We start from the raw sequence: 24,402 nt of genomic DNA on the forward strand, positions 1-24,402 counted from the left end.
GGAGGGGAAGCAGCTTTGACCTCATATCAGATTGGTGCTGTTCACCAGTGCTGGCCTTGCAACTAACGTGGGTTTTTATTGATTTCATGTGTTCCCGTTTTTAAGTGGTTTGTCTTTACGGGATTTTTAATATGAGGAGTTTTTTTAATTAGGAATGTGTCAGGGATAGTTTTAAGTGTTTTCAACCCTACCCTCAACATAATCCTCTTTTAACACTTTTTAATGTGGCACTATGTTCAGTGCTTAAGAAAATATTGATGAACGTGATGAAAGGGGCAGTTGGACTCTGAAACGTTGTTCCAAAAAAGCTTCATACTCACTCATGTAAGTAGTGTTAAACTTAACTTAATACAATTTAACGTTGTTTATATTATTTAATAGTGAGTAATACGCACCAAGCTACAATATCTTATAGCTTGAGATGGAACTTACTTGTTCAATTACTTTACTTTTAATATAGTTTTCATACTGTGGAAAGAAAATCATGCATGAATTTAAATCTTGTTAATAGTAATTGCTTGTCTTTTCTTTTTTTCCACAGATCGTACACATTCAGGTATGTCCAATTATTTTTTCTTTGCAATTTTTTAATGCAATCTGTTTACGATGTTCTATTTTCTTCATCCATGTTTGGTTCCATTTTATTTTACTTTTGTTACCTTTGAAATAATTTCAAGTCAAAATGTGATATTCATGATTCTCAACTAGCCCATTAACCCTTGTGTTTTATTTGCAAATAAAATCCATATTAAGATGATATGAATTAGGTAAAGAAATCCACTGTCAGTACATGATAAAAGAGTACATTTTGCAATAAACTTACTATGTTTTTTATATTCCTCATTCTTCATATGTAATTTCCAACTGTGTGTGTATACATTCCGTTTATCAACTATGCAGTTTACCCTAGTATGTTCCCTCCATAGATATCTTTTTTTGTAAATAGTTAATTAGCATGAAAGTCATATACGTAAATGTAATATTAAGCATTCATGTTTCAGGATAAAGGAAATTAGCAAAAGCTGTTCATGTATATTCCTATAATGTTATTAAGAACTTGTGAATGTATCAATGATGTTATTGTACTCTATTATTTTATTTTTAGATCTCCAAGCAGGAGTAGTACGTACGTATTATTATTTTCTTGCTTTTTATAGATAATAATTCTGTTGCATAACTAATAATAGAATATTGAAAAATACATATGAACCAACTCTATTTGCTAATTATATTCAATGCAAGCAAGTTTTCAATTAGACTATAAATACTTTAAACAGCAGAAAAATACTTATTACATGAAAGAATAGATTTGAAAATAATAATTTAATGATTAAGAATGATAATGTGAAGTATATTAGAGGTATGTTGATCTATTAATACTTTTAATGAATACTACTTGCAGTATTAATTGAAATAAGTCTGAATTATTTCCCAGATAATAATAAGAAATTGCAATGCATAAAGAAATAGCTGTGTTTATTAGATATGCTTCTTTTGGCACGATTATGAAAAATTCTAAGCTGTTAGATCATTAGTACTAATAATAAGTTATAAGAAACTATAGGGTGATAAGTAACAAGTTTTGCATCTTTTTATACTTTTTGCAGAAAAAGATGATGCTGTAAGACGTGCTGTCAAAGAGCTAATAAGTCTGTGGGCGACTATGTTAGGTAAAGGTAAGTACATTTGTCCTAAATCATGTGTGTTTTCCTATAAAATGGTAAACAAATTCCGCTCTAACAACTTGTCAATTCCAAACCTTAAAATATAAATTTTTCAATCTTTCAAAATCTGCCGTCATATTTTAGCTCACCATAACAGTTTTCTAGTTTTGTCTCTATCTAGTTGATAAACAATAATCTCTTTTAACCAAGGCAGCTAGGTTTCGTTAATGTAAATTTCCTTATTTAAAGAACTAAATCAATATAGACTGGCAATAAGGTTATTTCATCAGATCTTCAAAGTTTTTGAAAAATACTACCATGTGCTTTATAATAGTAATGTTATCTGAACTGAATAATTCTCTGTCTCTCACTCATTCGCACACACATAGCTGTCAATAATTAAATCTATTCCTTTCATAGCACATGTATGTCATCTTGATGGCCAAACAATTACCGTATATTCCTGAATCCAAGATGAAGTTTTTGCCGCAATTTCATGCCCAGAAGTATGGGATCATCTCGCTCTCACAACATATGATGTGGAGTTTTTCTTTTCTTTACTGAACAGAACCACGAGCTTCCATTAAGCTCTAACTCTACCCTCTGCCACGCGTACCACTTTAGCCTTGAACGTTCGCATGCGCTTTGAGCATTTGTTGTGCGATAGCACGTAGTGAGTGTTGTGGCGAACATTTTTTTATCAATTATTGTGAGACGTTGTAGATTCCACTTTTAAACTTCGTAGTAAAGGTAACCATTTGTAAGTTTTGAAAATAGTTTTTCTGTAATCCCTTGTTGAAAAATTGGGGGTCGTATTGTATTCGGAGTCATCTTGCATTCAGAGATATACGGTAATTACCTTCAGTGATGTCATAAATTTTTGCACCTTACGATATACTTTTAACTCAAATTTTACACTGCAGTTGGAGGTTTATATTAGAATTACTGATAATACAGTAAAGAGTAATAATTGGGAGGAATTTTCAGCATTATTTGATTGTGCTCTTATCAAATATAATGAATGTAGTTAGCAATCTAAATATACTTATATTTAAATTGTCAACATATGTATGAATATATCCATACATGTGGTTGAGTTCATTAATTTAATTTATTTTAATCCGGGGGGAAAGAGAATGTTGTTTTGTTAATACTATAAATCAATATGTTTGTGTTTTCAGTTGATGAAGAACAACAAAGATCATTCTTGGATAAGATAGTAAACTTCTGGTCTATACTTAAGGAACAAAGAGGTATTTATTTATTTAGTTTCATTGCATATCACATTAAAATACAAGTGGCACATATTACAGAGAATATTTCAGCAAGTAGTAAAAGAACCAATGAACTTGTTTGACTGTACTACCTGATGTCAAAAAACAAACTTAATTTTCTTGGTACAGCACACACAACATTCAAGATTATGTAAAAATACAATGAAACTATTTTTCACAAAAATATGAGAATTATAGGTGGAATTAGTTAATTGACTCACAATCAGACTGATATTTTTATACATAGTCATGATTTACCATTGTGTCATTTTGATTATGAATTTTTATTTGAATGTTTTTATACTGCCGTGAACAGCCTTTGTGTCTTAATACAGCTGTTTACAAAATTACATTGAAGTGCAAGTTTTTTAAAACTCAAGATATTTGAATGATATACAGAGTAGAATGTAAGTAAGATAGTTTATAACATACCCTAAAACCACAGTATTGGACAAAATACATTTCAAAATGTTTCACAAGATATTTGATAAAATATACAATAGAATGTAAGTAAAATGTTTTGTAACATTCTCTAAAACCACATTAATGGACAAAATAAATTTCAATATAAACAATTCAAAGTGAATGTAAAAACAGGCTATTTATTTGGGAGAAATTTTAGTTTGTTTACCTTGATATGACACTAAAAATGGTATGGAAATACATTAACATATATTTGAAATATTTTGCAAACATATCCTAAAACTACCTATATTTACAAAGTGCAATTAAAAATTTCCATTTATACATTTTGAATTATATATAGAAATATAGAAGAGGTTTTTTTTGTTTGATTATCTTTGTGTATGAATATTAAACAATTATTGAATATTTAACTTTCTATATTTTATAAAACAAAATTATTGTTCATGATGGATGAGGTAAATGCAGTTTAAAATTACTTATGTGAAATTTTGAAATTTCGTATTTCCACTTTGCACAATTTAATGGTTCAATCCTATTAATTTCGAAGACCCTCTGTCTTCATTCACTAAGGGTACGGCATCTAGAGCAGAGATAGTACCGCATCACTGCTTTGTTTATTCCCGGACAGCGGTAGTTGCAATTTCTCCTGTTTGGTGGCGCTGGCGTGTGTATCCTGGTTTGAGTCATCTGCTGTGCTATCTGCTTCCTGTTGTTGGGTGACGCTGCTGGGTAGTGTTTGGGGGGATGGGTGCGGTGCGGTGCAGTTTCTGTTTCCAGCGTGGCTGGAGGGGGTCGAGTATGCAAACTGCATCTTTTCTTTTTCTGGTCTGGGATCTTTTTGAGGACGAGATGCCAAGTCGGGTGTGCCTGTCCATTGTACAGATTCAGGGTTGGTTTCTGTCGGATGATAGCATGGGTTTCTTTGACAGTGTTTTCTATGACAGAGCCGGTTGGGTGAAGTATGGATGTGGAGGACCTGGTGTGGTTTGTGGAGTGGAGGTGTTGAGAAAGGCCTGAAACGGGAGAAATTGCAACTACCACCACCCGGGAATAAACAAAGCAGTGACATGGTACCATCTCTGCCCCAGATGCCGTACCCTTATTGAATGAAGGCAGAAGGTCTTGAAAATTAATATTATTTAACCATTAAAGTGCGCAACACGGAAATTACGAAATTTCAAAATTTCACGTAAGCAAAATTATCGTATTTAATTATTTTAGTTCATTTCTAAATGTGTGTTGTTTTGCTTTTTTTAGGTCTGAGCCAATACCACTGATTATTATACTGTTTACCAATTCCCACCAATTGTAACAATTCAAAATAGCTCCTAATATTTTTTACATCTAATGTAAATTTTTCCATTGGAACTCTATCATTGTAATAACATTTTGCCTACCCTGGCCTACCTCTAGCTATGGCCCAGGTGATAGAGGCATACTAAGTAATCAAAATACAAATTATTCGTGATTCAACATCATGAAAATTAGGTAATTAAACATTGAAATGTTGTTTGTAATTAGGTCATAATCTGTTCTAGCATTCACCAGCAACACGTAAACATAAAAAAATGCCCATGTTACCATTTCTTACACATGTTTATTTCCAATTTCAGAGGATGCAGTAGCAAAGGAAATATTGATCAAGAGATTGCAGAAGATATTACTGCAACTGGCACATGGCGAAAGTGAGTACCGTGAGAGAAATGATGTTTAATAACTATATGCCAGGTATTGTAATTAAAGTGTATCACCCTGCATTCCCTATTTTGTGTGAAGGTAATGTAGAAGAAAGAATGCAGTTTCTACCCACCACTATGTACAACACTTAGATGAGAGGATATTGAGCACACCTCAAAGTTCTCACTGACCTGGAGAAAGTCGTAGAAAAAACTGGGAATTTTGAAAACATTCTTAAAAAGTCAATAAAAATAAATTGGCACATGCAGGGGAAGCTGATGGTGGACAAGCCCTCCAAAAATTTTGAGAAAACCGAAATTTTCAAATGAAAGCTGAATGTTTACCAAAGTGGTAAACATAAACTCCCCTTAAAATGGCTTGTTATTACCATTTTTGTACTTTAACAACATTTAAAATGAAGGTTTAAAGTGGTAGTTAATCTACCTAGAACACAGCTATGCAATATCCAATCTTACAATTTCTGCCCCTCTGAAAAAAAAAAATCCTGTGTACGCTAGTGGATATAAATACAAGAGTGCTCTTTGCACTTGTCACGATATGGGAATGAAAATAAATTCCAATTTTTTCTTGAACTAGCTTCTAAATGAAAAATACTTAAAAATGGAACCACAATTTTATGTTCTGCAGGGGAACAAGCAGAAAAGGCTTTAAGTGCAGGAAAACGTAAAATTGAGGAAAATTTTATAACAATGCTGAGACCATCAAATTTGAGTATGTAATAATGGGGTTAATCTAAAATCTGGGAATGTAAAAGTGGTGTTCCACTGTAATTATTTTTGGTTCATTTCTTTTGAACAGTGTTGAATGCACTTTATTTCCTTCAATAACAAGTGCAGTTTGACACAAAACATGGTTATTAGCATGCTAGATCACTACAATGGTCATGAAATTTGCTATGCCAAAATTAGTGTGAATCCTGACATTGTTTTCTTTATAACCATTTTTGGTTTGAAACCATAGTTACACAATGGTTTGAAAACGTATAGTCTGGCTTAGCAAGTGGAATACACACATGCTCACTCTGGATTATTTATAAGATTTTAAAGGTAAAGTGAAAAATAAACGAATGAAAGGGACAGGTCGTATTAACTAGGATAATTTTTCTCTCATAATTCACATCCTTCTAGGTCTTGTGTAGGTTTAAATCTGTAAACTGTGTGTAAAACCAAAAACAGTAAAATCATTGAATCTCTCATGTAGGCACTTATTTTATATTCTTGGAATCAAAATTCATTCAGTTCAAGGTCAGATTTCACATTAATGCTATTAACAATTTTAGTTATCAAAGACATTGCTTTTGACAATTCAAGTTCCTTCCTCTCCTCCCAAAATAAATAGCCCCTCCCTTTTTTGTGTGTCTATAAAAATACATATAACACTGTATTATAATACCATCACAGTGTGTTTTAATTGTTTCCCAGATTATAAGTTCTTCAACCATAGATTGTTGAAAATTGTATAATCAAGGCTGTACTCTATTAGCAAATACATCAGGCTGTACTGAGGAAAGAAGAATAAGTATTTTTGAATTGGAAATTTGAATGTGATTTTTTCAGATACTCTTACTCGTTATAAACTACACTAAAACTCAATGTATCGTAGGTTTTGGACATGCATTGCCCAATTAGAAAAAATGAAACCAAGGTGAGAGGCTTGTGAAACATCACGTTTTTAGTGTGGTTTATTGTGCTTTTTTTGTAATCCGTGGACAGGTATAGTAATAGGAGCACAATGTACTAAGGAGTATATAATAATCTTCTTTTTGTGTAATTTTATAATGTCTTGCTTCATGGTCATGCAAATATTTAAGCAAAGAAATAAATACCAGATAAATACATTCGAGAAATATTAATACAGTGCAGTGTCATATTCTGAAAAATTGTCCTGGATTACTGCAGCAATTCTTATTTATGGTATACATTTATTATGTCTTTTAGATAGAATAGATATAAAATATCAATGCAAGTATGCAAAAAGAACAAAAATAAGTCCGAGAACTACAAATTTTCAGGAAATTTCTACATATATGAAACAAGTTTGTTTTTCCTATGGTAAACCAGATAACATGGGAGAATATGCCATTGATACAGTAGAACATTGATTTTTACATTTCATTTTATAGTATCATGCATTTTAAGTTTTTACACCTTTGTCCCCTGAAAAATGTAAACTCAAGGTTTCACTATATCAATTTTCATCTTACTACATGTAGGTAGCCTAACAAAATATTAAAAAGAAAAAAATTATAATGTTCATGAACTAAATTATAGGTTATGAAATAATACTTTGACTTACTATTGGTAAAATCATTAAGAACTATGATTTCTAATGGGAATGACCTCCACGACTTATTTTCCCATATATAATGAAATAGACTTGCTAAAAATATTGCTATTGCCATAGCGTTATTTAATTTCTTAATAATTAAATTTATTTTCCTAACTTCATCTGCAATAATTATATTTCATTTTTATTCTACAGGCGAACAGACTGTGGAGAACCAATTGTTGAAGACTGTAAAATATTATACTTCATGTGAGTACAAATAAGTTTTAAAAATTTTATTTGGAAATTAATATATGCTTTAGCATAATCATTCTTAATTTTTTTACCACACCAATACCAGATTGATATTTGTTCTTATACTGAGCAAGCAAAAAATGTATTTCATTGCATTCTTACAGGTATATCTCTAAATCAAAAAAAGTAACCTCATACCCTTATCTAAATATATCTAAGTACGTACTCTTACTATCAGCTTAGCATATAACATTCTTATAAAACCTTCTCTCTTCTATAAAGAGCACATATCTGGTAGTCTAAAAAGTCACTTAATTGTTTTTATTTATAAGTAATGAACGTAATTTTATAAACTCATATGTGCGGTAAAAAAGGTAAAGCTAACTCTCGCACATTGCAACATAACCATGAAGGCATGAGAGATGAATGTGGAGGCAGGAACCATATATTCACGATCTTGGGCATTTGTGAAGATATGATCAGCACCATGCTCCAGCTACCTTTACTTCCCCCAGGGTTGCCCCAGCTTACACATTTTTTAGAGGCTTGGTGAACCCCAGAGTTACTATGTGCAGGGATGCCAGGCTTTTGGGATTATGCCTAATATTTTTTGAACACTGAAATGTTATGTTATGTCTTTTATCACAAAATTTAACAGGCTTGGTAATAACTTTTTTTTAAACTTTGATTTAGGTCCACTTTATGCTCAAGATACGTTACTTGGAACTCTACCTGTAGTTTAAATTCGGTTCCGAATCACTGTGCAACATGCGTCAAAAAGGGGATTGAGCCTGAGACCAAGGATGCATTTAGGGGGTTCCAGGGGTCCAGACCCCCCCCCCCCCAGAAAGACTTATCAAGTACTAAAATTAAGTAATGAAAAATATATTTGTTTAGCCTTTGTTGTATAATTCCCTCTGAACTTATGGAAGACAAGGACTATATTGGGATCATATGGCATTGAAGAACAGGAAGGATGTATTTAGGGGGTCCATACCACCCCCTCCCCACCTGAAAGACTTTTTAAGTACTAAAATTAAATTAAATATATCCTACTCATTTAGAATTTGTTGTATAATTCCCTCTGAAGTTATTGGAAGACAAGGATTATATTTGGATCATACGGTTTTGACAAACAGGAAGAATGTATTTTGGGTGTCTGGACCCCCCCTTCCCCACCTGGAAAACTCATTAAGTATGAAAATTAAATGAAAATATACTCGTTTAGCATTTGTTGCTTAATTTCCTCTGAACTTATTGGAAGACAAGGCTTATATTGGGATCATATGGCTTTGAATGGCATTACAAAGAAGATATATGTACACTACTACTGAAAATAATATGCATAAAATATTAATCAGAAACTTACTTTTTCCAACTACATGTAATATCATTTTTGTTATTCGATAAATATTCAATTATTCATCTATTTGACGTTAATTTCATTGCCAGGACACTAGTTTTTATGTAAATTATTCTGATCTTAACTACAGGTAAGCTATGTAGTGAATATGCGCTGTTACATCTCTATTCTTATACAGCATTTTTACCAAATTGTGTAATAATAATATAATATTAATGTATGTATTGTAATTATTAATTTGATTTAATTTAATTATTTTAAATTAAACATTATTATTTTTATTATTATTATTATTACTATTCCTGAGAAACTTGGTTCAGACCCCCCTGAAACATATTCCTAGATACGTGCCTGCCCGAGACCCTTTGAGAGAATAGGTTTTTGTTTCCTTTGTTTATTCATTTTATCTCTCATATCTGATTGATCTATTTACCGTAACAATGGGAGGAATTATGGTAGCGACATACAATAATAACCATTTTTTCGTCCAGTACCGGATCAAGTCAGCTTGATTAGATTAGAATTCATTTTTCATGAGACAAGGCACACTACTGAAATTCGCCCCTCCCAACTGTAACTTCTGGATAATCCACCGCTTCGCTTCTCACATTATGGAACTGAATACTGAGAAGTGAGAAGTTTTCCATGTTACTGTATTAACAAGTATTTTTGCAATGATCTTTCTTACACTAGATATTGTGTTGAATCAGATTTAGGTGCCATTTGATTGAACACCACAATGTGTAGTTCATTTTACTGGTTTCTTCTAATTCAACTCCATCGGATTTGATATGAACAAGAAATTTGTGAAATGCCATCTCTTTAAAAGCAAAAGAATGTGCTGTACATAAGAGAGGGATATTCTGTGTTAGTTACCTAAAAGTTGCATTTGGTAAGTCTGAAAATCAGTTACAAACTCTTCAGATATGCTTTAAAAATTTGCACCATGTTCTCAAGTTTCAAATTTAAGCTGCTAGATGTCACTCCACCTTTTGTTTTAATTTGACTGAATTAATTGAATAGGTGGCCTGTGGTACAGTGCTTCCTGTGGCTCCACAAAACACCATCAAAAATTATTGTGCAAAGACATTTGACAACAACGTATTGCAAACCTTCTTCTCAAGGCAAGAGCATCAAAGCTTGCTAAGATGAATTTACCAAAACGAGCCAAGAAAAAGTCAGATATATTCCAAGTAACAAAAGAAACATTTTGAAAATATTTATGATTGAAAGAAACTTATTAATGTTCTGTAATTTTGACTGTAGAAATAAATTATGTAAGTTTAATATGTGATTGGTTATTAGACATTGTGAGCTGTGGTAGCTCAGTCATTAGGGCATCTGACTACCATGCAAGAGACCCGGGTTTGATCTTTGGTGGGGGAGAACTGGGACTTTTTCATTTCAACCTGTTCAAGTGGCTCCAGCGCCCACCTAGCATTGTATAAAGTGGGTACCTGGAAGAAACTGTGGGGGTATAGGCCACCATGGGCATGGTGTTGATCACATCACCCCAAGCTCGGCCAAGATCAAGAATGTGTGAGGCCCTAACCCCACACCCCCTATACGCCTTCATGGCGTGGTGCAAGCACAGACGTTGCTTTCAGGTAACTTGTTTAGAATAATCTTGTATTTTACAAATGTATTTTCAACCACAAGGCATAACACAATCCCGGGTATCACATAATACTGGATCAACATTTATTTAGTTTAAACGTATATTAACTGTGGTCATCTTAACTGGCAGGAAAACAAGATGAAACCCAGCACACATAAAACAAAAATTGAATACACAAGTTTGGATACACAATACAACTTTGAATTCAAGTTCCAAACTTTTAATGTTTTATTCTTGTGTGCTTTTTTTTTGTTATTATTATTTGGTATGGTATTCAAAGCTTTTTGTGTGAAAATTAAATATTCGGAGTAAGTTTCATCCACTCTAACAATTGAAACTTACTAACAATATAGATTTCTTAAATATATTTTATAGGAATGAGGCAGATTAATCAGTACTCCATCAGTATCAACCAATATAGGTACGAGGGTGATTCAAATGTAAACCTTAAAAGTGCAATAAAATTCCGAAAAGTTACACAATTGATTTGTAAGTTGGCAGAAGTTATCCTTGTGGTTGAAAGAATGACCAACAGGTGGCAACATGATGCTTCAACACTGAATAAGAAAGCAGTGTCAGTGCATGGATGGCTGCACCATTGTTGACATGTACCACGTTAGAGCAGCTATCTGTGATGCGTTTTTTGAGTAGTGAAGGTGTTAAACCTGTTGAAATTCATCGCAGGATGAAAGCATGTCGATTTATCAAGAAAAAATCAAAGTTTCACTGAACATGTTTTGCATGAGTCTTTTGAAATATGTGACCATAAATTGTTTATTGCAGTCAGGGCCAAAGAGAGGGACTATCTTCTAAAGATGGTGAATATATTTAATGACACAATAGGAAATCCAAGTAAGTAGAAGTAAATTATTACATAGTTATATAATGTATATTATTATGTAATGCACAGAACAGATTGTCAATGACAATTTCATTATTTAAAAATTGTACAATTAGAAGGCTTGAAAAAAAATTGAAAATTGCTGAAACATCTCTCCAAAAGGAAAATATAGGGTTTGTTAAATGTTTTTAGATACTTTAATTATTTGAAATCAGAAATAGTTGTGCCCTTGACTTTTTAGATTTTGGCTATATTTGGAAAGTGGGTGTGGATCCTATTTTTATGGTACTTCCCACAAGAATTTTGGATGAGAATGAAATGTGTCTGATTTTTATAGATTAAACAAAATCACTTCTTTATTTGAAAATGCTTATCTCAGGAACATTTCAAGCTACGAAGGCAAAACTGGAATTATTTTGCAGGTAAAGAGTCAGTAATACATATTTTCTGGTTAAATGAATATTTTGAACATTTTTTGACCTTGTGTTTGTTGTGTTTAGTATTCAAAGTTGCATAGCAATATACAATGTCCAATCGATTTTGCTCATTTTCTGATAGTATTAGCTTCCATATGTCTTCTACTTCTCATCAAATTTTGGTGACAATCTTTTTACCATGTAAGAGAGAAACTGTATTTTAAAATTGACATCTGAATTTTGTTTTTTACCCTGTTTGTACTCTTACATTATTAATAGCAATATGCACCTGGGTGCTGTGTACCTAGGTATACTGCAATAACAGTGGAGGATTGACATGTTAAGAGTATTTATGTCTTATTTTTACTTGAAATCTACCATTGTTTCTGAGTAATCACAAGAAGTGATTTGACAAACAAGCCAATCTACATTATCTTACATCTCACTGAGTTGGCAATTTATAAATTTAGAGTTGTTAGAATTATATCTGAATTTTACATTTTCCTGCATTTTATTTTTTTGTTCATCTTTGCTGATATGTACTCTAAAATGTATATTCAGTGCAAAACCATGAGATTTTGAAATGTTCATTGCAATTGTTAATTACTACTCCCTCTGTCCCATAATTATTGTCCGGTACACCTTTGTTTGTTGTCTCATAATAATTGCCCGATATTCAAACTGTGACATTGGTGTATACAGAAGAACAACATGAAACAAAAGAATGAGTCATACAACTTTACTACTCAAGGATCCGTACAAATTGTGCTTTCCATCTGCCTCTTCGTCTGTCATTCCTGTACTACCATTTTGGCATACCGGACTATAATTATGGGACTGAGAGAGTAGACAATAATCTGCAGTAACATAACAGATAATTCTCATTTTATAGTAATGCTTTTTTTTTTAAATTTAAAGCAGGTCATCATCATCCTTTGCCATTTCCTGCCTCTGGCTGGTATCGGTACATAAACTCTAACTGATACTTTCTGATACCACCAGTATCGGCTGATACCAATACAGTGGTATCAGCTCAGCCCTAGAATGTGATGTCTGAAATAGTGTAATGTGTGGTGCATTTTAATTTTCAGATCGTGCAGCAGCAAGACAAGAATTTGTAAACAGAATGACAGAAATATGGCGTGCCGTAACTCCTGTACCAGGTAAGTTATTAGTTATTATTAATCAGTTACTGATTTAATTTTTATTTCATTTTTCAATATAATACTTACAAACAATACTTAGAAGCATGGCTTATTAAAATAGTTCACATATAGATTACATAATGGGTTATTCGAAATTTTCACCACTTTAGTTTTTAATTACAACTTTTGGACACTTATTCTAAACCTGTTTTCTGAGTCTGTGTATCATATTCTAATTCTGTTTTCTGAGTCTGTGTATCATATCAGCCTTTGAAGAGACAGACAAAATAGATCACCCAAATGTTTGAATTAAAAATACAAGTGTTATAAAGTCCAGATTCATGTATTTTCTATCAAACCATTATTGATGATGTCTAATAAGTTTGTATGTTAATCAGACATGTTATCTACTCTTTTATTTTTAGACAGTAAAGAAGATAAAGATTTCTTTATCCAGAGGGTCCTGTACATATGGGATAATGCAACACCAACTACAAGTGAGTTACAAATTATTCTAATATTTTTTGCTATAAGTTTATAAATATTTGTTATTTCTCTATACTTCACTGTGATCTGTCAATTGCAGTATAGTCCACTTTCAATTCTACGGCATTTCATTGTTCCCAGGAAAAGGGCCATTATTTTGAAGGAGGGTTTGTCGGAATTTGGACCCATTTTTACCCACCTCCACATGTTCAAACATTGCATTAAAATTGTAGTAATGCTGTTTAAGAAGAGCTCTCATGACAAAATTTCACATTATATTAATTAGAAATTGATTTATTTCAATAGGTCAACTTCTTGTGCTTCTGCACCCCATGAGTGCAGATTCACCCAGAGTTGTCAAAATTTTTGAAATAGCAGGACTTGAAACCTCTATTTGATTGGTCCAGAATAACAGCTACATAGTATTAGTACTTCTATTAAAATGTCTTTAATTTTAAGAATGGCTCTTACCCTGACACGTCATAAAATTATATTCCAATATTTCACAAAGATCGATTGTCTCTTTATAGATATTTAAACAGCAAAACTTATTTGTTGAAGTAGCGAATAAAAAATATAAAAGACAGGTGTCAGTAGGAAGTTAAAAGGTTGTAGAACTATATTAAAAGGTGAAGGTCAAAACACATTGATTCCTACAGGAATGAGACTTGTAATTCTTTTTAATTCATTAAAACATTTGTGTATATGTTTAAGAAACTGTAATATTTATGTAGTGAGTATTGAAGGTACAATATGAGAGTAGCACTCATCCAACATATCTATTCTGCATTAAAGCAAAATTATCACAATGTACAAGAAAACTCTTTCATGCCAAAAATAACACAATCATTGGTTTTGTGCAGTATCGTAAGTGTTTTGATTTGTTATTCATCTTTTGTTCACAAGTTAGAAACTGTTTCTTGTAATAATGGCATAGAACACCAAGATGTTTTTTTTTAGAAAATAATATTTTTTTTGTCTATGACAAGATGCCAAAATAGTGCAACCTCGATTTTATGCTTTCAGGGGATCAAGATGAAAACATCTAAAAATGTAGGAAAATGTAAAATCTGAGAAAATTTTATAGAATTTTGCTCTGTAAAAGTGTAAAATCTGGGAACGTAAGATCAACATTGCATGGTATACACCATCTCGAGTGAACGAATATAAATGCAAAATCTTGATAATAAATTAATGAGAATTTCTAGTATTTTATGGAGGAAGTAAGAAGCAAAATTACCAAATTTTGTAGGCAAAATCTCATGACTCTGTAATACCCAATTTATGTCTTCCTTTTCCAGCTCTTCACCAACTGAGAGAGTCTTTCATAAATATGATGAGTGACATTAAGCCACCTACTGAGAGTACTACCAGACCAACTAAAGGTATATATGTTTCCTTATTTCTTACAATGTTACAGGTACATATTAAGTGCCATTTTGATGCGCCTCTATACAGTGCTTTTCACGGTCGAGTTGGCCATGGAGTGACGGCTAGTGATGGCTAGTGCACTGGGAAGTAAGAGTGCATCTGCCGGCATTTGGACCCATAACTGGACACTGACCTTTGCACTGGATACATCAGTGCTTCAGTATTCAGATAGCTGGTGTCCAGTTTGCACGTGTTTATGAAGTCTTAAGGTGTTAACAAGTGTTTTAGATTGTTTTGTTTTAGTTTACGTATTACTGGTGCTTTTCTGCAGTATAATAATGCCATGCTATAAAAGGGTGGCTACTCACTGGGAATTCCAGGAATTATGCGTGAATTGTTGGCTCCGGGAATTATGCATGAATTCTACGTGAATTTTTCTCCGTAGACGTGATAAATTGCAACTTTCATTAATCCAATTCCCACTGAATTTATGCATATTTATTAATGCGCTGAGGCAAGTTTATCACAGTTTTAGCTTTTATTTTTACCGAGGAAGGAAAAGAAAAGAAAGCTGCATGAATAATAAAACCAAATTCTCGCAACCCATTTGCTTTGTTAGTGTCCTCTGCAGAACAATTTAGATTAAATATGATATGAACACGCCGTTTAATTGAATTGAATTATAATGTTTTGATAAATTGGAATCGCACAGACCTTTTATATTGTTAATATATTTGTGTGTGGGCAGGTGGGAGGTGGTAATATGTAAGGTTGAAATAGACAATACATCTGCTTGAATTTTTGGAAAGTTCTCCTTGAAAACCGGGAATTATACTTTAATTTTATCAAGGTCCTAGAGTAACCACCCCTTATAAGTACAATTTAAAACAAAAATGTACAACTCTTACATCATTACGAATTCTTGTAGGGAAGTTAGAATGTGTTTTGCAGCAGAATTCCCAGCTGTTCCTGTTCCACACAAACACTGCTCGAAAACTTGAGGAAAAATTTATGGAAACAGAGTGTTCTTCATAAGAAGAGAAGGGTGAAACGGCGTGTGCTTACTGAGGAGAAAGTAGATGACGTTGGAGCATGATTGGAACATACTCCTCAAAAATCCTTCTGGCTCTTTGCTCAAAGAACATACATTTTCATGATGTATGTGTGGCAAGCTACCAAGCTTTTAATCCTGGAGCCATTCTTTAAGAAGAATTGAAACTAAATATTAGGAGACAAATTGAAGCCATTTCAGAAGAGGAACTGATACGTGTTAGTGAAAATTTCCTGTAAAGATGCTGTAAATGTGTGGAAGCAGGAGGACATCATTTCCAACACCTCTTGTAACAAGGTACGTACTCATTTTAATCGTAAAATGTAAGTGTACGAGCTTATTTCATTACAAAGCTAGCGGTTTCAGTTATGCGGATGTTGCATCCAGTTTGCCGGCAGATGCACTCTTACTTTCCGGCACACTGGCCACAACTACACGGCCAATTCGAACATGAAAAGCACTGTATTTATAACATACATATTCCAGTACAGACAAGAACATATTTAGAGGGGGGGTCCAGACCCCTTCCTGAAAAAGTAGGAAAATTAATTAGGTACTTTATTTATTAATTGGTTAGTATGTTAGTATGTGTCATATAATATAGAGATTACTTATTTTCATCAAACTTACGTGACTGTAAGGATTCAACTAGTATGGATCAGTCTTGTATTGACAGTTTCTATGAAAATTGGTGTACACTTTTAGAAGGAACATGAGCTCAGCCAATAATGCTGTTGCCAAACTAACTGCTAGCGAAGGAGAAGACTAACTGCTAGCAGAAGAGGATGACAGAGAATTCGCTTTGTCCAATATTCAACTATTTTTTTATACAAGAGTCACTACTTATATTTTGAGCCTTGGCATCACTGATTGAAGTTAGGCGTGATTTGACGTTTGCACGGAATCGTCTGGCATTATTGACCATAACGTACTTCAAATGTTTTGTCAATAGCTTCATTTGTGTTGTTTATGTTGCCTTGGAGATTGCGCGACAACAATAAAATGGAATTAACTCGTGAACATTTTCGTGCGATGATTTTTTACGATTTTCGACGTGGATTATCAAGACAAGAGTGCATCGATCAACTTATTTCCACATTTGGCGATGAAGCCCCATCCTTTGCCACTGTGAAACGCTGGTATAACGAATTTAATCGTGGCCGCCATTCGCTCACCGACGAGATTCGCGAAGGTCGTCCAAAATCAGTTGTTGTTCAAGAAAACATTGATGCTGTGCAAAACCTAATACTGCAAGATCATCATGTGACATACTGTGAGATTGAGGCAACCATAGTCATTAGTTTCGCCAGCATATATAAAATATTACATGATCATTTAGCTGTGAGAAAGGTATGTTCTCGTTGAATCCCACACAATTTGACAAAAACTCAAAAAGACGCTTGCGTCAATTGGTGCAAACAATGCTCAATAAATACAATCGTGGTGCTTCAGAAGACGTATATAAGATTGTAACAGGTGACGAATCATGGATATATGCATATGAGCCGGAACGTAAACAGCAGTCGACTGTATGGGTGTTTCAAGATGAACCTAATCCAACAAAAGTTGTTCGTGCTCGAAGCACATCGAAACAAATGGCCGCCTGTTTTTTCGGAAAAACTGGTCATGTGGCAACTGTGCCTTTAGAGGAACGTAGAACGGTCAACTCTGAATGGTACACAACAATTTGTTTGCCAGAGGTCTTCGGTCAAATACGGAAAACAAACAAACACCGTCGGATCATTCTTCATCAAGACAATGCCAGCTGTCACACATCTCGTCTAACAACCGACTTTATGAACAGTCAAAAAATCGAATTGATGGGTCATCCACCGTACAGTCCTGATTTGGCACCCAATGACTTCTTCTTGTTCCCGAATGTCAAGAATGAATTGCGTGGACAACGATTTTCGTCGGCGGAAGACGCCGTTGATGCATTCAAAAACCATATTATGGAGGTGTCTCAAGAAGATTGGAAAAACTGCTTTGACAAATGGTTCGAACAAATGCAAAAGTGTATTGACCATAAAGGAGAATACTTCGAAAAACAATAAAGCAGTTTTCAATGCCAAATTCCTGTTTTTTCATTGTTAGGCTCAAAATATAAATAGTGACCCTCGTATATATAATACATACATGAGTATGGTGAAATAATATAGTCAATATTTCTACACAGGATTATAATATCATATTGCTGCAGCATGTAAGAACTAAAACTAACTCAAACTTGCAATGTTGGGGAACAAAAGGTCATTGTGTATATTGAGACTAATTTAACACCCATTGTTTTCCCAAGACACAACAACTCAGCTGTCAACACAGTGGCAATGAAAGAAACAGATGGAAGGAAATTGAAAGGGCCATTATGCGTGTGTTGAGACATGTTGTTTCCCAATGATGCTTCGAGAAACTATAACTCCGGCTGTAGGCGACGGAAATTTATGGTACTTGGAAAGTCAGTTTCCCATCTTATGGTGAACCTTAAAGTGGCAAATTTTATGAAATCTTCTTGCGCGGAAGAAAAATACAGAACACGGTGTTTAACTTGCGTGCCGCAGTTTCCTAACTTGTGTGCCTGACGGCGGGCTTTGTGTGGCCCCACCTGATATTGCTTCTAAAACTGTATGCTGTGTAATACAAAATAATAGCATAAAATAAACAGGGGATTTTTATCAACTGAAACTAACAACTTAGTCTCCCCTATGGTTGCAGATATTTGTTTCACAACATCTGAAGTTCACTGAAACAGAAATGCCTTCCCTTAACCTGAATGAGGATAGTAGTGGGAGAAGAAAATATTAATGTTCACTTTGCACTTGTAACCTTTCTCAAGGTTCTCTTGTACCCCTTTTTTAACTTTAAGGCAAGGGCTTAGATAAGGGAATTTTCCTCGTATATTTAGAAATGGTCATACATGCCAACGTACCCAAAAATCAACCCTATTAATGAAGCCTGCATATCATCACCATACACATCACCACTCATTTGCCCACCCTATTCCACTTCAGTCCTTCTTTTTGCTGCTGAAACTAAAAAGGCCATTCCATTTCAGTTCTTCTGCTTGCTGTTGAAACTAAAAATGCCATTCCACTTCAGTCCTTCTGCTTGCTGCTGAAACTAAAAAGGTCATTCCACTTCAGTCCTGCTTTCTGCTGAAACTAAAAAGGCCACTCCATTTCAGTCCTTCTGCTTGCTGCTGAAACTAAAAAGGCCATTTCTTCAAGTCTTCAAGTCAATACAAAACAAAAAATGTTTCTGAAGTACTATACTGTACATACAATCATGAAAATTTTATTTGTTAAGATCACTGAAACCGCAGTCGAAGTTCTAAACTAAATTTTGTGATTTATTTGGGCTAATGATTTAGGTTCACTATAGCCAAATGTTTACTACATCAAAATTTGACACTATTTCTTATTATATAAATATCCCATTTACCTTTTCGTGACAATAATTTCCTTGGTAGAACATCTGTTTTACACACATTTTTGTGATCTAAATTCGAAGTACACAATATATTAATGTGTGCTGTTATATCTATTACACCATCTTTTTTTTTTTTTTACCTATTCATGTAATAATAATAATAATAATAATCATCATCATCATCAAAGTGTTTGATGATAAACTTTCTTAATGATATAATTCATCGCAACCATTATAATTTTCATTTCTATTGTAGTTTACGGCTGTTACAAGCAGGGGTGCCCACAGGGGTGGATTCATGATGTGCCTGCATGATGGGAATTTTTGGGGAGACAAAATTTTATAACAATTCTATATATCTTAACACAAAAATGGTGAGGATGGTGGTGGTTTCTTTGATTGACTTGTTATTGATTTTTAGTTATGGTTATTATGTACAGTTTTTCTACCTACCTGTGTGGTGTACTCGGTGATGGGGTTGAAATGAAACGCCACCTCTTATGCTTTTAGAATTGGTTTGGAAGGTGGGGAGGGTGCTGTTTACATTAATACAAGGTTAGTCAAGCAGACAAACTGTTAAGAATAAGGTTCAGTACACTAACATTGCCAGTGAGCCTGAGCAGTTTTGTACGTTTTATGTTAGAGAACATGAAAGTGAGTCTACAGTACCTAATGTAAACATATATTGCTTAAATATAAGGTAGGTGAGCCAAAGGTAGCCCACGCTCCCAAGCTGGCCCACTTTACAAAAATCATATTAGTATTTAACATAGCTAGCAAATGACACTATCGTATCACGCCTTAGGCAGCATAAATAAATAAGCTAATCACGTTATAAAAAGGGGTCCCTCTCAAGCATTTAAAAAGAGCTTCTTAAAAGCTAATCATACCAGCTACCTTCAGTGGAGTTGGAAAAACTCCACTGACATTGCATTAGGCAGGCACAATTTGAAAATCAGGAAATCAGCGTTTTTCCTTAGAATCGCCAAAGGATGCAATCAAGTCAACTGTCTTAACAGCCGATAGTTCGAATTTCATTTAAATAGTTTGCTTGAGAAAATCTCTTTCTTAGTTGTTTTCCATTTTCCGTCAGATGAATTAGTTACAAAAGAACTACTAGTTTCTAGTTGCTCTCAGTTTACATTGAATCTAGTTATCGCAAGAGAGCTCCATAGTTGCCATAAGTTTAGAAAAAGGAGTGAACGATCGGGAAGTTAAAGTTTTTCGTTTAGAATATCGGTCTACGAAAGTACAGAGTTTGAAATAAAATGGACAAGGGAGCAACTCCGGACTCCAGAGTAGGGCCACATCCCAACGAGGACCAGATTCCAGGCTTCCAGACTTTGGAGTTCCAGCCCTCATGTTCCAGGATATGGTAGCCCCTTGACGTCAACGCCAACAGACTGCCTCCAGGACTACTACAAGAGAGGCATCCCCTCTTCCAGGACAGAAAAGCATCCTTCAACACCCCCCCCCCTCCATTGCTCATTTTGCTAAGTGTCTTGTCCCTGGGCGGCAATCGCTGGACCTTGTCCCAGACTAGCAATCCCCAGTTGCTGTTCGTGCTTGCCCTCACCAGGACCCCCAACTGGATTCCCCCGTTCCAGAGCAGATGACCCCCCCCCCCAAGTGTCAACAGTTTTGTGATGATCAGTAATGCCAATGAAGTCTATGCCCGTCTGCCCCTGTGCCAGCGTCACACTTCAGTGATTCATGTTGCCATCATTGTCCATCTGCCACTGAAGGATCTTCAAGACAATGCCCCCTCCCCCCTCGTCGAGTCTTCACTATTTGGCCCCAGTGCCCCATCTCCGCACCTCATCACCTCCAAGTGCATCGTCCAGTACTCACCTTCAAACCCAAACCCAGAGGACAGCCCCCAGTCTGCAGTCAACAGTGTCACCCCCCCCCCCAAATTTCCAGGATCCTTCATACATGTTCGTGGGTTCGACACCGTTTCCAAGCTTGCCCAACATACATCACGTGCGTTCGTGTGTTTCGGTCCCCTCATCGACCTTCAACCTTCATACAGCCACTTCTTGGTAGGCCTCTGAACACTCACTCATGCGTTCACTCACGCCGTATACTGAAAACTGTGAAAAATGATGCTCTACCAGTTCCGTTTTCATGTGTCTGTTCCTCCTGGACTCCCACTGTATGCGAGCCAGAACTTTCTTCCAGGAATAGCCTTTCAGTGACATTTTCCGGACTTATAGGATAAACTTCGTTCCAGTTTCCGGAATCTCATCTGTGTGAGTATCGCTTCATCGTGTGTGTGTGTGTATCGCGTTATTGTGTGTGTGTATCGCATCATCGTGTATGTGTGTGTGTATTGCGTCATTGTGTGTGTGTATCGCATGTTTTGGGTTCGACTCCTGTCGCCGGATCTTCAAGAACAGTTCGCTGATCTCCATTTGCAATGAACGCTAGCTTCCACGATTGCTAATCTGTAGTATACTTCAACAGTAAATAAAGAACGCTCACTAATGTCTTTTATTCCAGTTTCCACTGGCCTCATTATGTATTTAAGCCAATACTTCGAATATAAGCTTCAAATTAACAAGTGTATCTTCAGGTAACAGTTTTTTTTCTGACCTGCCGAAAGACTTGTCCATTTTTTTTAACAAACTTTCTGCTATAATTAACCTTTCAAATATTATGTGGATTCAATAAACAGACATTGGTTTTGGGGGCCAAAATGCCTCATTTGTATATATCAAACATTTCAATTTTTTTAAAATTCCGTAGTATATGATGTTTAAAAATTACATTGCTTGTGAACCCTTCAGCTTGATGCCTTGTATCTATTGCATGATAATTTTTTTCTCGGGGTTTGCTCACAAGGTTTTTTTTGTTTGTTTGTTTGTTTGTGTGTTGTTGGACCTACTGTAAACAATCACAGTTCAAACATGTCTAAACAATTCAAGCACCCCGAACAATGTTTATGAGGGACTGTCCTCTTGACAGGGTGAGTTGAACATATGGCCCTGGCAGCATAAATAAATAAGCTAATCATGTTATAAGAAGGATCCCGCTCAAGCATTGGAAAAGAGCTTCTTAAAAGCTAATCACGCCAGTGAGCTTAGGCAGGCATTAGGCAGGCACAATATGAAAATCAGAAAATCAGCATTTTTTCTCAGAATCGCCGTTGCCAAAGGATGCGATCGAGTCAACTGTCTTAATGGCTGATAGTTCGAATTTCATTTAAATAGTTCGCTTGAGAAAATCTCTTTCTTAGTTGTCTTCCGTTTTCCGTCAGATGAAGTAGTTACAAAAGAACTACTAGTTTCTAGTTGCTCTCAGTTTACATTGAATCCAGTTATCATGAGAGAGCTCCATAGTTGCCATAAGTTTAGAAAAAGGAATGAACGATCGGGAAGTTAAAGTTTATAGTTTAGAATATTGGTGTACAAAAGTACAGAGTTTGGAGCCCGGAGTTGCTCCCTCGTCCGTTTTATTACAGAGTAGGACCACATCGCAACGAGGACCAGCGGAGAAGAGATTGCAGCAGAACTACAGGTAAACAAACATTCCTTATGTCTTTCCTCCCCCCTCCTGTTCAGTGCAGTGTAGTGTTTTTAAGTAGATGTCCGTGTGTTATTATTTCAAGGAACTAGCTCCCTTGCTGTTTGAGGTTGACGTAGCTCTTCAAAGCTACCCACAACATTCATCTTGCTTAGCAAGCAAGTGGCCAAAGGCTGGCATAGCCTATCTACGATTCCCCAAGGCTTAGAAATTAGATGCTATATTAATATACCCAGTCCCCTTCAGGTGTACCATGCAGAAAACGAACTGTCTCGGCCTGCCAGCAGTCATTTTATTTAAGTTATTCTGGAACCCCTGGCATCGTGGAGACTGTGCAGATCAGTCCTCCATGGAGGTGTGCTATTCGTCGTTACTGCATGTCAACAATAAAAAGTTGGACACCAACAATTTTCTCTAATAAGATGTAATTCTTAAGTTACAAGCAATGTTACAAAATATCAATTTGTCACACGTTGTTAATTAGTTATAGGAGTTATTTCTTTTAATTTCAGAAATTCATCTCTCAATAGATTTGTAAATTGCTCTAGAAGTTTAACTAGGGCCACCTTTGGTTCACCTACCTTATCTGTATTATATTGTCCCACAAATGTTGTCTGACCAAAATAATTTGAGTCAATAATTCGGCTTAAAAGAGGGGTTGTTCTGCCTTTTTGGAGGGAGTGCATCATTGGCCTTGGGGGGGATCGGCACCCCTGGTTACAAGCATAAAAACAGTTTTTTGTTGTGACATTTCAGGAGAACACACACTCCCTTTACCAGACATTTATTTCTAGTTTTGATTAAATATACAGTTATAACAATGGTTAAACATTTTTAACAAAAGAGAATTTGTTATGCAGTGTTCCATTGTTGTAACATAGCAACTAAACATTATCCTAGTGAAAATTTACATACATATCCACGTTAAAAACCAAAGTTCGACCTGGCAATACTGTGTGTTTACAACAAGAATATTGATATAGGAAAGCAGCTATGGCAAGTAATGTAAGACAGTTTATATTATTTCACAGAACAGGAACTTCTAAGTGACAAATGCACAGTGCCAATTCAAGCACGAATTAAGTACTATTAGTGAATATATATATGTATATAGATATACACCGAAGCGATAAAACACAAGGATCGATTATAGAGTATAGCCTGCACATTTCCTAATATATATTCATGGCAGTTAATTACATGCATTAGTTTATCTTGGAATTTTTTTTACTTTCCATTTTTCTGAGACATTTTCTACAATAATAAAGTGCATAATATTGTGTGTGAATTATGATTAATAAATTATATATTTTCCTTAATTCCAGCTCCGTTCGTCCCAGTCACTCCCGCTCCACTTCCACCAGGTAAGCTTTCTCATCGAATATTTCTTATTTAGGTTATGCTAGTAATGAAATAACAGTTTTGGGGACTTTTTGGGGTTGGAATTTACTTACCAACACTGCTAAAAAGAACCATGGTGGTATAGTCAGAATGACATCTGACTACTACAGGAGACCATCTGGGATCACCAGGATGGGTGATCCCAGATGGGAACTTTTTCTGATAAACTCCCTGCAT

The 24,402-nt window shown here is 34.9% G+C and overlaps 1 protein-coding gene across 30 annotated transcripts in view; it reads left to right on the forward strand.

The window, feature by feature from the left end:
• LOC146002413 (uncharacterized) overlaps window positions 1-24,402 on the forward strand; it is a 562,931-nt gene that overhangs the window by 143,590 nt on the left and 394,939 nt on the right. For all 30 annotated transcript variants that reach the window (XM_083140199.1, XM_083140200.1, XM_083140202.1 and 27 more), the window contains 11 exons: window positions 542-556; window positions 1,106-1,126; window positions 1,608-1,676; window positions 2,846-2,917; window positions 4,978-5,049; window positions 7,544-7,597; window positions 11,347-11,415; window positions 12,912-12,983; window positions 13,391-13,462; window positions 14,753-14,836; window positions 24,150-24,188. In XM_083140199.1, the coding sequence (XP_082996325.1) occupies window positions 542-556; window positions 1,106-1,126; window positions 1,608-1,676; window positions 2,846-2,917; window positions 4,978-5,049; window positions 7,544-7,597; window positions 11,347-11,415; window positions 12,912-12,983; window positions 13,391-13,462; window positions 14,753-14,836; window positions 24,150-24,188 (639 nt within the window). The remainder of the gene's footprint in view (window positions 1-541; window positions 557-1,105; window positions 1,127-1,607; window positions 1,677-2,845; window positions 2,918-4,977; window positions 5,050-7,543; window positions 7,598-11,346; window positions 11,416-12,911; window positions 12,984-13,390; window positions 13,463-14,752; window positions 14,837-24,149; window positions 24,189-24,402) is intronic.

Source organism: Lepisma saccharinum, chromosome 18 (genome assembly GCF_977018435.1).
Source record: "Lepisma saccharinum chromosome 18, izLepSacc3.1, whole genome shotgun sequence".
NCBI lineage: Eukaryota > Metazoa > Arthropoda > Insecta > Zygentoma > Lepismatidae > Lepisma > Lepisma saccharinum.